This window comes from Melospiza melodia, chromosome 16, assembly GCF_035770615.1.
Source record: "Melospiza melodia melodia isolate bMelMel2 chromosome 16, bMelMel2.pri, whole genome shotgun sequence".
Taxonomy (NCBI): Eukaryota; Metazoa; Chordata; class Aves; order Passeriformes; family Passerellidae; genus Melospiza; species Melospiza melodia.
The window spans coordinates 14,551,031-14,567,876 of NC_086209.1; the positions used below are offsets into that span (position 1 = coordinate 14,551,031).

The 16,846-nt window shown below is 55.9% G+C and overlaps 1 protein-coding gene across 1 annotated transcript in view; it reads left to right on the forward strand.

The window, feature by feature from the left end:
* Nucleotides 1–633: 633 nt before the first annotated feature.
* AR (androgen receptor) overlaps nucleotides 634–16,846 on the forward strand; it is a 40,113-nt gene continuing 23,900 nt past the window's right edge. The window contains exon 1 of the mRNA XM_063170752.1: nucleotides 634–1,569. Within this exon, the coding sequence (XP_063026822.1) occupies nucleotides 659–1,569 (911 nt within the window). The 5' untranslated portion in view covers nucleotides 634–658. The remainder of the gene's footprint in view (nucleotides 1,570–16,846) is intronic.

Consider the following 16,846-nt stretch of genomic DNA (forward strand, 5'->3'; position numbering starts at 1 on the left):
TCTGACCAAGTCCGCCCAGCTGCGCCAGCTGTCAGCCGGGGGGAGAGCGGGGGAGCAGCGGAGCCGGCCCGGGGCGGGTTTCCCGCACGCACCCGCTCCATCGGCAGCCCAGCTGCGAACCCGGGCGGCCGCCGCCCCCATCCCCGCCCCGTCCCGCCCAGCCGGGGCGCGGGGCCGGGCGGGCGCTGCCCCGGGGGCCGCGGTGCCGGGCGATGTCCCCAGCGGGCCGGGCCGGGCACGCTCACCCAGCTCCGAGGCGCCTTGCCCGGACACTGCGGCGGGGCTGCGGCTCCGGGGCCGCCGCCGGGTCCGCCCCGAGCCCGGGGCCGGCCGGGAGCCGCTGCCGCCGCGAGCGCCACAGAGTTAATCGCGGCGGAGCCCGGAGCGGGGCGGTCTCCCCGCCGCGCCTCCCTCCCCGCGGCCGCCCCCGCCCGCCCCTCGCTCCGCCGCCGCACCTGCCCGCGCCCCCGCCGACAACTTTCCCTGCCTGTTGCGCGCACCGAGCCGCGAGCCCGGCGGGCGCTGCCATGGGCGCCGCGGAGCAGCGCCGCGGGTAGGCGGCCCGCGGGGGTCGGGCCGGGAGCGCTGCCAAGGCTCTCCGCCCTCGCCTCGCTCCGCCGCCGCCGCCGCAGCGATCGCTGCCCCGCGCTCGGCGAGCATGGAGGTGCAGCTGGGGGTCGGTCGCGTCTACCCGCGACCGGCGGGCAGGACCTTCCGCGGGGCTTTTCAGAGCTTCTTCCAGAGCGTCTGCGACGCTTTCCAGCCGCCGCGAGAGGAACCGGGCGGCGCCGGGCAACCTCCGCCGAGCGCGCCCTGCCCGCCGAGCCCCCGAGCGCCGCCGGACTCCCCCGCCTGCCTGCCGCCCCCGCCGGGCTGCCTGCCGCCCCCCGAGCCCCGCGTCCCCGGTAAGGCGCTGCCGCCCGCCGGCCCCGCCATGGGCTCGTCCTTCCCTTGCACCGGAGAGCTGAGGGAGCTGCTGGGCGAGGCGGGTGCGATTCCGATGCTGCCGCCGCCTGAGACCGAGCCGGCGGACAAGGAAGATCCGCTGGGCGACAGTGCCCGGCAGCTGTGCCGCGCCGTGTCCGCCTCCATGGGGCTGGCGCTGGAGGCGCTGGAGACCCCGGCCGAGCAGCTGCCCCGCGAGGACTGCATGTTCGCCGTGCCCGCCGGGCCGCCCCGCGCCCCCCGCCCGCCTGCCCGCGACCCCTCGCCCGTCTTCGAGGCCGCCCTGGCCGCAGAGCCGCCCGCCGGGCCGGGGCTGCCCCGCGGCTTCGGCCGCGTCAAGCTGGAGAGCGCGGCGGGGCCGGCCCCGGGCGGCGGCTGGGGCGGCCCGTGCCGCTTCGGGGCCGAGCTGGTCCCGCCGGGCCCCGCGCCCCCCTGGCCCACCTTCTTCGCCGAGGAGGGGCAGCTCTACGGGCCGTGCCCCGAGCCGCCCGCCGGGCCCGCCGACTGCCCTGCCGATGCCTGGTACCCACCGGGCCGGGCGCCTTTCGCCGCGCCCGCCCCCGGCATCAAGAGCGAGGTGGAGCCCTGGGTCGAGGGCTACGCCGGCGCTTACGGCGACCTCCGGTGAGTACCCGCGTCCCGCAGCCCGCCGGCAAGCGCTCCCTGCGCCGTGCTTCCCGCCGGCATCCTGCATCCCGCCGGTACCGGCATCCCGTGCCCGCAGCCCTCATCCGCCCTCTGCACCCCGCCGCGCTCACCGCGGGTCACACCCGCTGTGTCCTGGCTGTTCCCGCTTTGGTCTCCGCTGCCGAATCTTCCCTTTTGCCGCGATGCTCTCATTTGGGACTGGCGAGGCGAGGTCGTGCCAGGAGCACCGCGGTGCGCGCCTGGTGTCCCCGCCGTCCTGTGAGGTCGTTGCGTTTATCTCGTTTCCTCACGCATCTGTTATCCCGCTGCTCCTGGCCGCTGGGAGCGGGCGAGATCGGGACGCTGAGCCCCGAAGCACGGACGGATGTTGACATCGAGTTAAAATCCTCCCAGCAACTTGTCCCGCCGAGAGCTGCCTGCGGGAATGCGCTGTGCAGAGCAGGAAACCCCGAATGTAGTGGCAGAGAAACATCACCTGTGCTTCAGGGCTGTTTTAAGTACAGGTAGAAAATGTGTTTTAAAGTAGAGGAATCAGAGGAGGGGAGATTTTTTTTTTTTTTTTGAGAAGTAGGATTCAATCAAGAATAATTTTTCTTGGTGGATTAACTTGAAAAAAAGTACATGAGCCATCTCTGTAAAATACCTGTACAGCGTTTAAAGCAGTGTGCACCTGCATTCTCACCTGTCAGCACAACAGAATGTGGCCAAGTTGATGGAAATGGGAGGGAGAAAGGGCTGCCCAAGGGATTTTCTGCTGGCTCAGAGGCAGCCCCATCCAGGAATATGTGAGGCCTCAGCTGGGGTTTGCATCGTGGGAGTCCTGCATCCACACACTCACCCTGTGATGCTTGGGATGCTGGGAGCAAAGGCTGAAATGAACAATTAGATTTTACCTCTAAATTAGCACCAGGCAAGTGCACTGCCTCTGGGCTTGTTTCTGTTTTAAATGCCTGGAGCTTCATTTGGGTAGCGGGGCAATTTCCATCCACACAGTGATTTACTGGGGGATTGTACAGAGATGTCAAGGGCTTGGCAAAAGAAAAAAGAATAAAAGTAATGACAGGTCAGAAAGAGTGCAGCTGTGAGCATCATCCAGCTGTGAGCTTCGTACGTGGAAGGAGCTGTGTGAGCTCTGGGTGTGTCTCTGGAGTCTGGATAAATCTCTGCTGGAATCAGTGCAGAGGAGGCAGGGAGGAATCCAGTTGGGAAGTTCAGCATTGGGGTGCTGGCGGCGCAGGTTTGCTCCGTGCGGCCGCTCTGCCTGCGGAGCTGTGCTGTGTGGTCCTGCACAGCTGGGAATGTCACACTGAGGAGAGCAGGTGTGGCTCCCATGGAGGTCTGCAGGCAGCCTTGGAGGCTGGACCAGGCAGCAGCAGGTACATTCTGCCCGGGTCTTGCCTTAGAGATAAGCAACATCTCCCTCATTCCTGTGGGAAGTGCTGTGCACTCCTCTTCCTTGCAGCTCTCTTGGGTGTGCTGTGCCTGCTTGCCCTAGCAGACTTCTGTGGGATCAGCAGGGTTGGAGCTGGCACAGCAACCTTTACAGCACCAGTGCCTTGTCCTTTGAACTCCAAGGCTTGTACAGCACTGCCCTGCTGCTGCAAAGGTGTAATGGAGGGACATTGTCTCTCTGTGCTCAGATGTAATTTCCAAACACCGTAAGGAAAGCGGAACGCTCGGCGTGGTCTGGCTCAAGCCGTGTGTGTTAATCGCTGCCAGGTTTACATTTTATCCTAGCAAAGTCTCCATTAGCTTTGCAGCGTGCTGCTGGCCCATTCCTGCAGATTTGCATTTTCTCCTGGCTCTGTGGGTGCCAGCACAGGAACAGCCTCTGCTGCTCTGGAGCGGGGATCGTGTACCAGCATCCCAGGCAGCTGCGCCTCGGGGAAGGAAGGTTTGTGGGAGCTGAGAGGCTGTGTAGTAAAATTCCCTGATGGAAGGATGACTGGCCTTTGGACCTGCACCCCTGTGCTGTCTGGTGCAAGGTCTGCTCTCCTGCCCTACTTGACCTTGCACATGAAGCTTTCCCCTTGAACCCTCAGAGGATGCAGCCTCAGTGTTCTGTGGGGACAGTGAGGGCACTTCGGGGGCAATGGGCACCTCAGAGCCTTGTCCCTCGAGGTGCTGCTGGGAGCAGAGCACACCCAGGCCCCCTTGCTTTGGAGAATAAAGAGCATTTCACGGTGTGCTGCTCCTACTTTCTTTCCTCTCTGGATGGTCCTGCTGTCTGCCAGCAGGATCGTGGCTCTTCCCTCACGGATGGAGTTCTCCCAAGCCCCAGTTCTGCCTTGCTGCAGTTGGGACCAGGTATGAGTAGGTATTTTTTGAGTTAAACATCCTTCATACGACACTAAAGCATGAGCAGTTTTTAATATTTGAGGAAGTGTCAGGGTTAGGAGGTGCTGGCACATCTCAGAAACACAATTAATAACCACAATGTGGTTATTAACACAATTGGGCTTAATTTTAAGCTTTTGGTAGAGTGTCCCTGACTGCACCAGTCAGGCTTGCATGTAATTAGCAAATTAATTGGATGTTTTGTAACTCTGGACTTGGAGCTGTTTATCTTTTTTCTCTGGTTGTTGCATCATTACTACCAGTAGTATTTGAGGTGACAAAATAACCTGTTTCAGGAGCAAGATGGAGCATTGTCAGAATAAATCCAAGGCTCTGCCATCAGAAGACAAATTACAGTGGTGGATTGGAGGGGGTGGCCTCTGGTTTAGAATGAAATGGAATCAGAGAAGGAGCTGTTACTGAAGCAATGGAATCAAAGGGGAGAAAAGGATTTAAGGGGCTTTTGGCTCAGGAAAATCTGCTGTCCACGTAGCTTCAGACGTTTTTAAGTGGCATTTGCTATCACTGCTGTTACCTGGTGCTGATACTGGTTGGAATCCTGGTGTTTTCTGCTTACATCTGCCTTTGGTTCCCTTCCCTAGTCTGGCTGTGGTCAGCTTGGGCCAGTGCCACGTGTTCATTCATCACCTGGCTCCATGGCTCTGTAATCGTTTCTGCTCTGTAACTGTGATAGGCTTACAGATAAAACCTGCAGTAATTCCTTCCTATGGAGGGAGGAGATAAGACTGGCAAAGAGAGGAGGGAGTGAAGGGCAGCTGTTGCACTGGGAGATGGAATGAGGCAGGAGGTCGTGCTCAGGGCTGCTCTCACTCCCAGTCTGTGCCCGGCAGCAGCTGCTCTGGCATCCCAGTCCCAGGGGGGCTCTGGGGACCCCCAGCGCTGCACTGGCAGAACTCCAAAGCCCTTGGGAAGGGGCTGACCCTCCTGTCTCTGTTGTCAGTGTGACCTCTCTGCTCTGGCAATTGTCCAGAGGATGCAAATATTTCTTTGAAGACAAGGGGAGCATGGCAGAACATCATGTGGGCAGCTGGTCCTTTTGGCCCCTATGGACACATGGACAGGGAGCCTCTGGTGGCCAGGGGAGTCGGGGGTGTGCTGAAGCTTGCTTCAGTTCCTGGTAAATGGAGAAGAGAAAAGATAAACAAATTTCTTCCTCAGCACCTCTCACCCTTTCCTTGCTCACAGGACAACTATGATAATCCAGCTGGAGCTGGAATAGAGAACTCAGGGCTGGGTGAATGTGAGCTGGCATGATAGCAGGCTGTGCAGGGTGCGTGTCTGTCATGGCTGGAGCTGAGGTTGTGAAGTAGGTGATACTCTGGGGCTGGGTAACTGGAGCTGCAGGGATGTTGGAGCTCTGCTCAGCAAGGAGAACCCCTCAGGACTGGGGGAGCAGCCAAGGACTGGGCACTGACCTGGAGCACGGCACTGGTGTCTCCTTTTTCTCACTTCTGAACAAATATCAAATCTCATAAAATGGTCTCCTCATTTTCCCCTCCCTCCTCTGTCCGTCCCTCCCTCTCTTCCCTGCTCTCCTGTGCTCCAGCTCTCCCTTTCTGCTGGGAAGGGGAGATGGATCAGCTCTCAGGGGCCGGGTGTGGAGGGCACACATGTAGGGTGAATGTCCCTGTGGGACCCACCAGCTGCTCTGAGGGTACACAGCATCTCTTTGCCTCTTCACTGCTCAAAGGCAGGCTTTGCCCCATCCTCCTCTAGGCTTTCCCATCCTATTTTCTAAATATCTTGGGCTTTTGAGCTCTTACACCCTCTGGAAGCTGCTTCCACAGTCTTGTGCTTGGTATTGGCAGTGAGTATTCCACCCTGGCTCCTCTCAAGTGCTGGTTGCAGTGGAAGCACAGGCTTTATGTGGCACTTGGTATTGGAAGCAGCAGCTGCAAATCAGAAAATTTTGCCAAAGAAACAATCCACAAAAAGCTTTCAGAGTGTTGCTGGGTCGGAGTCACACAGGTATTTTGTGTCTTTTCCGGAGGATTTGGGGCTGGCAGCTGCACAGGATCTGCTCTCATGGCAGCTCTTCTCCTGCTTATGCAGCTTTTACATTCTTCCGGCTGTTTACAGATTCCCTATTGCACAGGTGTTTATCCACTGAACAGATGAGCACCACTCCCTGCAGCCAGTCTGGCATTAACATTGGTTTTCCTCATGGGAGAACTTCATTCCAGTTAACTGAGAGCCAGTTCACAATGGGAAGTGCTTTGGTGCTGCTTCTGAGGACAGAAGAGCATGTCAAAATACGGACAGGAGAGAGATTTGGAACAGGAGAATGATTTGGAACAGGAGAGTGTGTTTTGCAGCCCAGGGGACAGGAGTCAGGATTCCCTGTGCAGAGATGGGTTTTTCCCCCAGAACAGGATCCCTGCCATGGGCACAGGTACCACACCAGCCCCAGGGGCTGGGCATCAGCGGGTGCTGGAGTTGGAATCCTGTCCCGAGGCACGGAGCCCACAATTCCTGGAAGTCGCTGCCTCTGTGCGGTTTCTCAGAGCGAGGAAGGTGTGGGACAGTCCCGGGAAGAATGAGAGCAGAAACAGTGTAGCGAGGCAGGCGATGTGAGCGGTGTCCCAGGGGCGATGCCAGCTCCCTCCCCCTGCAGCAGGACCCTCCAAGGCCGCGCTGGCTCCAGCAGAGAAGAGACAAGAGCCCGCTCTGTGTCCGTGCCAGGCGTCACCTCCGGGTCCCCGCGGGCAGGGGGAGGAACGGGCTCAGGGGAAACTGGAGCGGATCAGAACTCAGTCTCTGCATGGGAGGAAAGCTGGAATCACTGCCGTGCATTGCAGGAAGAAATCACGGAATTCCCCAAAATATTGGAAATCTCGTAGTCGTGTTTTGGTGTGATGAAAACGGTTTCATTACACGGGGTTAAGAACAATTTGTAGTAGAGGGCAGTCGCTCAGTTCTTTGTGTTTTTCTGTCATTCCCATGAATTCCACTCTTGGCACGGACCTTCATTCATATTTTATAAATTGCTGTTTGAAGGTGGCTGTCCCAGTTTGCCTGTTCTCCATTGCCAGTTGCTGTCTAGACTTGGAGCACTCACTGGAGCCTGCTGGGTTGGTGTTTGCAGTGGATACTTTCTGCTAGTGATTGTGGACTAAAATTACAAAAGAAAGAAATTGTATTTATTTTATCGTCCTGTGAACATTTAAAATTTATCAAATGAGTGTTTACTGAAAAAAAACTATTCAGTGGGAGACTTTCTATGACTTCTAGTAAAAACTGTTTGTTTCTGAAAGCTGCCCTGGTAAATCCCAGAGATCTGTGCAGCTGTGGACGGCTCTGGAACATTGAAAATATACAGGAAAAATGAAGATTCCTCCTTGCACAGCTCCTCAGCCTCATTACTTTGTGCAAGATAATTTTATTTTTGGAAGATTTTCTGCAAAAGGCACGTCTGCACCTCAGACTGGTGCAAAGCAAGTGCCACAAAGCCATCATGGACAGCCTGGGCCAGCTGGGGAGGGCGGCTTGGTGCCACCACGTGCATGTAGTGACGTGGCACAGGGGGCACAGGTACCTCCTGCTGGGGTCATCATTGGGTCAAACATGGGTATTGATCAGATTGATCTGCTCTCACCTTGGATGAGCCCAGCTCTGCACCATGATCATAGGAAAACAGCAATGGCAACACTTCCTGTGGGGGTACTGGATCCTTTCCAGCTCTTTCTTTTCCTCCAGAGATCCAGCATGCACAGGAGGCATATGTCTCATCTCCTATTGTAGCAGAGCATTTATAAATGCCTGGTAAACAATTGGGAGGCAGATTTGGTCACATCAGCCCTTGGTGGGTGGCCGTGCAGGCGTGCCCAGTGGTGGCCCTGGCAGTGGCTGGTGGCCCTGGTATGGAGCGTGTCTGCACACTGTGGGGACCAGAGCCAGCCCTGTTTGTTAACAGTGCTATGAGGGAGCTCATTGAAATGAAAAGGAACTGGCCCAGTTGTCATGGCAAAGACTTGTGACGGAGGTTCTCCATCCATATTCTCTCGCTGTTACCAGTGCTGCCTGCCTTCCCTGATCTGCCTGTGCTGCTCATCCACGTCCAACCACCCTTAATCCCCTGCCTGCTCTGGGTGAGGGGCAGGGGGAGGGATGAGCCTCTCTGGGGAGACCTGCTGGTGGGGGGAGTCCAGCTTACTGTGGCCAGGTACCTGCAGTGGGCAGTGCCTGTGCTTTGTTCTGCTTTAAATCCAGCCATTGCAACCCTTATCGCCAGCGTTTTCAGGTGAGATTCAAATTATCCTCTAACAGTAATAAAAACACTGCCAGCAGTAGGACTTCACTGCTGAAGCGCTCAGGAGCAGCGATTCTTTCAGCCTCCAGGCAGCTGTGGAAATGGGAATTGTCCCTTTTCTGCGGGCTGAGGTCTGACAGCAGCCCCAGGTGCGTGAGTGCCGCAGCCCTGGCTCAGTGCTGGGGTCCGTGCTGGCTTTGTGCCGGTTCCTGGGGACCAGCCTGCTGGACCTTGCACCCCTGCATGGGCCCGCTCACCTTCTGTGGCCCCGGTGTCCCTGCACAGCCCCGGGACAGTGTTTGCAGGAGCCGGGTTACGGGAGTGCGGCATCGCGCCCGGCATCGCTCCCCGGGGACCTGTGCACAACGGGGCAGGCTGGGTTTGCCTGGGGTCAGCTTGGCTCAGCTGCTCTCAGGGTGCTGCTTTGCTCCCTGCTCAGCCTGAACAGAGGCCAGGGAGAGCAAGGTCACCCGCTGCACCCTGGCTCGGAGCTCCCCAGCCCCCCCCGCCCGGGGCCGCCGCTGCAAATAGTGACAGCGAAGTCAGGTGCTGACACGTCCTCAGGAGTGGTGGGATTGGTCTCTAGGGACATGGACCTCAGATTAAGTGATTTGCAGTAATAGAAATAATCTGAAAAGTATATGCCAGTTCCCCAGGTATTTATAGCTTCTGCCCTTTTCCCAGGCCGCCCAGCCCCAGGCAGCTCGGGTGTCCACAGGGCTGGATTACACCCCTGCTTTCCACAGGTGTCCTGGTGCCTTCTCTGTGCCATCCAAAGGAGAACAGAGCCCATCCTAATAAGTAAATAATGATTTCTGGGCCGAGCCCCTGTTTCTGCTGAGGGGGCCGGTCTGTCGTGGTGCCTGGCTGGGGGCTGGATGGACCAGGCTGAGCACCTCGTGACAGGCAAGGCAGCTGCCACTTCCCAGACAGCTCTAGGGGCAAAAGAGATGGCTTAGCTCAGGATGGGAGAGTCAGTGCAGAACCACCAGTGCTGGGACAATGACAGGGCCTGGGAGGGAGTGCTGTGAGCAGCCTTAGCCAGGGCAAGCAGCTGGGCACAGCCACATTTACCATTTGGTGTGTCTGCCCTGAGATCTGGGTGCTCCTGGGACACATTTGGTGTGTGCCTGGGCTGGCAGAGCCCTGCTTGGGCTGTGCAAAGCAGGAGAGCTGTTTGAGAGCTCTGTGCAGAGCTCCAGCCACCCCTCATGCGCTGGGCATGGCAGCAGTCGTGAGGATTTACCTTTCATGTCACCTGTAGCCAGGTGTCTGTGACAGGCACTGCTGGGGGGATGTCCTGGGTGCTGCCCAATCCTGGGGAGTCTGGTCATAGACTCAGGGAAGGTTTTTTTGGAAGGGGCATTAGCGCCCATTTCATTGCACCCTCTCTGTGGCAGGGACATCTCCCCTAGACCATGTTGCTCCGAGCCATGTCCTGCCTGGCATTGTCACCTTAGGATGGATGGTGCATTCTGTGGGTTACCTCTGCCTCTGCACCAATATGCTCCAGCAGGGACTAGACACGGGCTGGCTGTAGGTTTGGGAAGAACCTCGGGGCAAATCCTTCTGTGTTACAGCAGCATCTTCACCTTCCAGACCCCCATCCCACTGACTGCTTCTGGAATTGCTGCCAGCAGGAACAATCCCTACAAATGCCAGAGAGGAGGCTGCAGATCTCCAGAATACATTTTACAGAGGATGTGTTCAGTCCCTGGGATGAGGTGGGAAAACCCTGGGGTTGCTTCCTCCCCCTTGTGCTCTCTGTGCCTGGGGGTGGATGGAGGGGGCTCCTTGTCTCTCCCAAAATGACACGACACTTCTGTCTCTGCTGTTTTTACCAGCCCACAGCATTTTGGCTGCTCTTACAGATTTTAGCTGTGTTTGCTTCTTTGCCGGTTAGAAATGGCAGAAAAAAAAACCGCTTTGACCTTGGCCTGTGTGCTGAGAACAGAGCCCAGGCACAAGTTTCTGTATCACAAATTTCCTGGTGAAGGCTCTGCCTCCTCCCCCTCGCCTGATCCCGCACATCTCCCGACTGTTCCTGGGAGGGCTGGGACGGGATATCTCAGCAGCTCCACTTTCCTCTTGAAAGAGAAATACAGAGCAGGAATTCTTGTGCTGATTGGCTTGATAGCTTTCATCTGGGAAGCAATAGGGTACGTCAACTGGAAAATGAAATCCCCCTGCAAAGAGAGCCGGGGTGATTTACTGCTTCTATTGAATCGTGTGTGTGCCTGTGCACAATGTGGATGTTCATCATCTTCCCATGAACACCACACACAGATTCTGTGTGTGTTCTCAGTGCTGTGAGGAGCATCCCCACCCCTCTGCACCCATGTCCCTGGAGGGCAGGCGCTGTGCCATGGGCTGCCCGCACGAAGGAGAGGTGCCTGGAGCTCTGGGAGCCTCTGCAGGCAGCACAGGCTTGGTGTGGGATTGGCATTGCTGCTTCTCCCTGCTCAGACACTGAGAACCAGCTCAGCCCCACTCCCTCTGCTGCTGCCTGGCAGTGCTGTGTGAGCAGGGCAGGGCTGGGGCACACGTGTCTGGAGCCATGGGTCCAGTGGGGACTCTAATCCCCGTGGGCTGGCGCTGGGCATTGTCCCTGTGCATGCTCCTGTGCTCCAGAACATGTGACATCGTCCTGATGAACTCAGCCTGTTCACATGGATTTCGTTTTTCTGGCTCTCCGTAATTGGCTTTGTTTTCACGTGGTCCCTGTGGTTAAAAAGTCTTTTCCCTGATAATAGGATCTTCCCCTTACAAAGAAATCTATTACTTCCCATTCTGCTCCCCAGTCCTCTGGAGCATCTTTAAATGCTTAGGAAAACAATAGCAGGACAGAGACTTTTCCCCTTTCTTGTTTACAGCACAGCCTGTGCCAAGAGCTGGGTCCTTGATTCTAGGCTGTGTTGGGGGTGGTTTCAAAAGGGAGCAGAGCACAGTGCTGGGAAGCCTGCAGGACAGAAATCCCACTGAGGCTGTGCTGAGGGCTGGGCAGAGCTGAGCTGAGATGGGAGCTAAGGTTCCAGGGGACAGCTGTCCTCTTCTTGTTCAGTTCTCCTTCCCTTTTGCCATGTGGGTGCTTAAAACCTTGGATTATGGCCTGAGCTGAAGCAGTTGTCATGTCCAGCAGGAGGAAAGTGGCAGCCTGGGGTTAGCAGGGTGGCTGGCCAGTCCCTCTGCCCTCGAGTTGGTGGAGGGGGCTCAGTGTGTCCTGCAGGATCCCCTGTGGGCATCTGTTAACTCCTGGCCCTGCTGTGCCCTCCTGCTCTGCCCTTGCCCCCCTGTGCAGAGCTGGGGTCAAGGCGGGTGCGCAGCCACTGCGGCTGCGGCGTGTCCTGAGATGATATCTCACTGCTCACTCACACAGACTCGGGAGAACACTCTCAAGGCTGGGAGGCCTAAAATTAGATGTGGCATCTGTGTTTTGGTTTGCAGGCGGGCTTGAAAGAAAATCATTCTTGGCTGCTTTAATTCCTTGCCTTCTTGGAAGAGCACGGGCAAAGGGTAGTGGGCAGGGCTTTGGTCCCTGGTGTGCCATGGCTTTCTCTGGACATGGCTGTCCAGCAGGGCCAGTCAAAACTCCAGCATGGCTCTGTGAAAGCAGCAGGACCACCCATGCCCACAGGTCCCTGGAGGCAGCCGGGTGCAGGTCTCTGCTATCTGTGTTTTCCTGGGAATGCTCTCAGCCTCCAGAACAGCAGGTGTGGCTGTCCCTGCCATATGTCACTAAAAGTGCAAACTGGCATCAAAGCACAGTTTCCCGGCCTATGCCTGTCTGGATACTGTGGGTTGTAGTAGGTATGTGCTGCTGGAGTTGGTGCTGGTATAGCTATCCATCCATCCATCCATCCATCCATCCATCCATCCATCCATCCATCCATCCATCCCCACCATCCAAGCCCTGCTCCTGTCCCAGTCCTGTCCTGCTCCTGCCCCAATCCGTGTGCACCTGGCAGATGTGGGCAGCTGTGAGCAGCGGGCATGCCACGAAGGCCAGGCTGGGACCAGGAGGGATTGGTGGGTGTCAGCCAATGGCTGTGAGTTGCTGGGGAATTTGCTTCTCTGTTGCCTGTTCTGCTGAGACTGGGGCTAAGAGTTGCAGGGAGACCTGGCACTAAATATGTGAAACCTTCATTTATAATTAGTGTGTTTATGTCGGGGATGAGTCACAGCACGATCCGCTTGGAGGACGCGGCGGGAAGATGATAGTGTTGCACAAGTCGTGAAGCCTCCTCTAGAAACTCTGCTTTGCCAGCAGAGCTGAAGGGAAGTTCTGCAGATAGCGCTTCTATCCACTCCTAGACATAATAAGGCAAAGGATTTTTATGCCCCTGCAGTTGTGTCTCTGCAAAGATTTGGTCTTGATAGAAACGTGCCTAAAAATAACGCAGCGCTGCTGGTGAGCTGTGGGGCCAGCGCTGCAGTGCTGCTGCAGTGATCCCCGCTGCAGTGATCCCCGCTGCTGCTCCCCGAGATGGGGGCTCTGCTGATGGCTGCCATGCCCATCCATGCCAGGGCTCCGTGCTGTGCCCGGGGGAGGGTGCTGGCTCCGGCCGTGTGCCTCCCCAGCTGGGTGCCAAATCCGTGGTATTTGCGGTCTCCTCGTGTTTCCATGCCGGGTCCCGCCCTTCTTGCTGACTGGTTTTGCCTTGTGCTTCCTACAGTGGAGAGATAAAAATGCAGAATTTGCAGCATTGGTTTCCTTAGCAATAATTCCACTGCCAAAGGAAGAGGGGAAAATATTTTGTGTTTTAAATATCTGAGTCTGGGAATGAGTCCTGGCATCCCTCAGCAGCCCAGCTGGGAGCCGACCACTGACCTCTGGCCATCAGCGCAAGTTGATCCTTGTTGCCAAATTAAATTCCAAATTCATTTGGAGTTCTGTGAGATTGGAATCGTTCTGCCTGGAGTTTCTCTTGGTGGGCCTGTAGCAGATGCTGTGGTTAGCTGGGGATGCTGGGGGACCATGGTGGCCTTGGGTGCCAGTTCCCTTGGGGTGCTGTGCCCCATGGCTGGACACTGGTACCGCGTTCTGTTCCTCTGGAGATCTGCCTGGCACACCAGCTGTGAGAAAAGGCACTGAGAACTTGCATCCCCTCTCCCAGAGCATTTTGTAAGCATCACTTTGTTTGATTTTGGAAGAGGGAAAGGTGAAAATTCTCCTGCAGGTGAAGATGTTGGTATGTGGCACCACAAGTCTGTACCCTGGATGCTTTCCTGGGAGCTGTAAGCCTGTACCTACATCTGGCAGGATAGCAGTGTCTCTTGGAGCATGAAATATATGTATCAACTGTCTCATTATTTGTGATTTTCTTTACAGGCACATTTTCTTTTCGTGAGCAGAGGAGATGGATTTGAAAAATGGAAGATTATGGTGTGGCTTAAACTAACTGCATAAATATCAGTGAGGACAGAGTGTTTCCTTGGAAAATAAGTAGGGTTCTCTGTGCAACAAGGATGCCAAGGTCCTGTCCTTGGTGACTCCAGGTGACTCTGCAGTCACCAGGAGGACACAGTGTAGGGCTCTGATGACCTCGGGAGTGCTCCTCAGGGCTGCAGCCTGCCTGCAGCCTTGTTGCTCCTTGTTTGCTTTTTTGTCCCCTTTTTGCTTCACAATCAGGTGAGCTCCCATCTGAAGGGACCTTGCAATGACCTTGTGCCATCTCTTTTCATAGCTACCTGCTCTGTCTGGGGGATCAAGTGTTCCATCTTCTCTGAGCTGATTTATTTAAGCTGCTCCCTGAGCCTCTGGATGGACATCAGGCTCTGAGGCAGAAGTTTTGGTGTGAGCTGCACCAAAGGTGGGCAGCAGTCTCTGCTGTGGCCACTGGTGAGGTGCAAGGGCTGAAGGGTGGCTTCTCCCAGGCTTTGCATTCCAGGTGTAGCAAACCTGCCACCTTTCACCTTTGCAAGCTCATTTTCTGCTTCTTCCTTGTGGGAGGTTGGAAGGTGGGAGCCCAGGATGGCCATTAAATGAGGGGATGGGACTCCCCAGCAGGCTCAGCCAGTCAGGGGGAGGCTGGGGCTGTCCCCTGAGTGCAGGGACAAGCAGTGCCTGGGTCCATGCAGCTCCAGGCCTGGAGGAACCTTCATGCACCACAGAGGAGCAGAGGAGAGAAAAGGGCTGGGAGTGGTGGGGCTTCAGCTGCAGCGGGGATGCGCTGTGTGAAAAACAAACTGTCAAAATAAGGAAACAGAGTGTTTGAAAACAAAAACCCAGAGTTTAATTTGGGGATTTGAGAAGGGATTTGTGCAGCTGGGTCTGTGGAAGCTATTTGTGCCCCTTGGGCCTGGAGGCAGTGCCAGGTCTGGAGAGCCAAGCCTGCTCCTGTGAGTTGCTGGTGGAAGAACATTTGCTTTCTCTGAAGTCTGCTCCTCCTGCCAGCCTGCCCTGCTGGGATGCTTGGAAAACCCATTGTCATCTGCTAATAATTATTTAAATTTGGTGGGGATCCTGTTCCTGTGTATGTTTACCAGGCCTGGGGCTCAGGCTGCACCCTGCTCTGCTCTCAGATGCTGTCGTGCCTCTGCTGCCATCGCACACAAAAACAAGGCATGAGCAGACTGGAAAATACTCAAGGCTATTTAGCAGAAAGAACATGAATTCAGTGCACAAAACTGCATGTTTATAGATTAAATGGCTGAAAGCATTTTAACAGATGAATGCTTTAAAGTTTCTGTGCAGGTCCTTTTATCTGGATGAGTGTGATGTGGAGGCTGTGAGTGCAGGCTTGGCTCAGCTCTGGCTGGAGCCACCAGCAGCCAAATGCCAGTGCAAGGGGACACGAGGATGTGCCCAAAGTGGGCAGTCGCGCCCTTTGCTGAGCATGGGTCTGGCCTTTTGGTGGGAGTCACAGAACTCCATCCAGGCAGGAGCACCACAGCTGCACTGAGGGGAAGCCAGTTAAATTTAATATTGCATTAGAAAATGTCATGCACGGGTAATGCTGTTTTAAAGGCAGAGATTCCCCTTGATAACATCAGAGTGTCTCAGAAATGACAATACTTGAAGTGACTGGGTAGGGTTTTGTGTCACCTGTGAGTGCTGGCTCAGCTCTGTTCTCGACATCCTCCTGAGCATTGCTGATGTGCAGGTTTTGCATGATGAAGGTGCAAACCCCCTTTCCTCAGGGTGTATGGGACCAGGGCACTCTGCTCTGGGGCTCTGTGTGTGGCAGCTGCCATCATTGTGTCCTGGTCTGCCTTAGGGCAGTTGTGCCATGGCTCCTTTTGAGCAGCCTGTGCCAGCTGTTGCTGAGATGGAAACTTCCTTTGCGGATCAGGAGGAATGGTTGGCTCCTCTTTCACCAGTGCCTTCTCTTGGCTTTCTGGGGATGTTGTGAAATGTGGCTGTTTGGTGAAATTTAACTAATGACAAACAAATGCTTCATCACATGATAGTTCCTACTCCCCAGAAATATTTGCGTGTGTGAGGGGAACTCAGCAAATCCTCCATTTCCTTACAGAATCCTTCTGAAACGAGAGTAAAACTCATCTTAGAGCTGTAGAAGAGATAGCAAGGTTGTTTTTCCCTGCCCCCAAAAGCCACCAAGCCGCTCTGTGACAGCCACGACCTTGGCCTTGGGGGCAGCTCTGGCTCTGCCGCCGCGCTCGCAGTTGTGTCTGCCCCGGCCGCTATCACCCTGCTTTGGGCTCTGCTGTGGAGCTGACACTTGCCACACTTTGTGCCAGCTCTGGGCCCCCTGCAGTTGTTTTGGTCTGACCTGAGCACTCTTGTGGCTCTGAGGGCCAGCACGGCCCCACGGAGTACAAACTTCCAGGCAGAGCAAAGTTTTGGAGCTGCCGGCAATGAAGTGGCCGCTGTGCCACCTCTCGTGTCCCTTCTGTGCCCTCAATGGTGGTGAGGGGCTGTGGCACTGCCTTGAGGCAGGTGGCACCTGGGGCTCTGCCCAGAGCGCTGCCAGCCCTGCAGCTTCTGCAGGCACCTCTTTGGCTCATTGGCCTGTGTTATGTATTACCTGCACGTTTTGAGAACACCCTGTAAATGTCCCTTGGAAACTGGAAAATGGATCATTAAAGGAACCATTAGCATAGCTCTTTCTGAGTTGCTAGAACATTTTCACATTTTGTTTTTCTTGCAATTCTCTCTCTAAAAATAAAAAAGAAAAGGCAAACTGGAGTTGTTTTGAAGTCAAGGGCATTCCTGGGCAGATGCTTTGGCTCTGGGCAGTGGCTGCTGGCAGGGAACCACGTTGGTGCTGCAGGGTCTGTGGCAGAACCACTCCCCAGCTGCCTAAATACCATCTCCTGCCCTTTGGGGTGTGGGGCTGTGCGCACCCTGCCAAGCCTTACCCCAGGAGGAGCCTATCTCATGGCCAGGAATCACTTTCCATGTCAGCCAGTGTCCTGCAGTCTCCATCTGTTGGTGGCACTGGGGACAAGGGTGGCTGAGCATGGAGGGGTGTGTGGGGAGCCCTGCCCAGCCCCATCCCTGGCAGGGACACATGTATGGGCTACTCTCAATGTACACCTGCTGGAAAGTGTTTTTGTACTTGCACAAATCTCTCCATACATGAGCAGCTCTTTAAAAGCTGTTTCAGAAGCCACTCAGTTTCAAACCTGCTTTGCAGTTTCAGATAATTGATCCTGAAAAACACCCCAGGGTCCTCTGGGAGT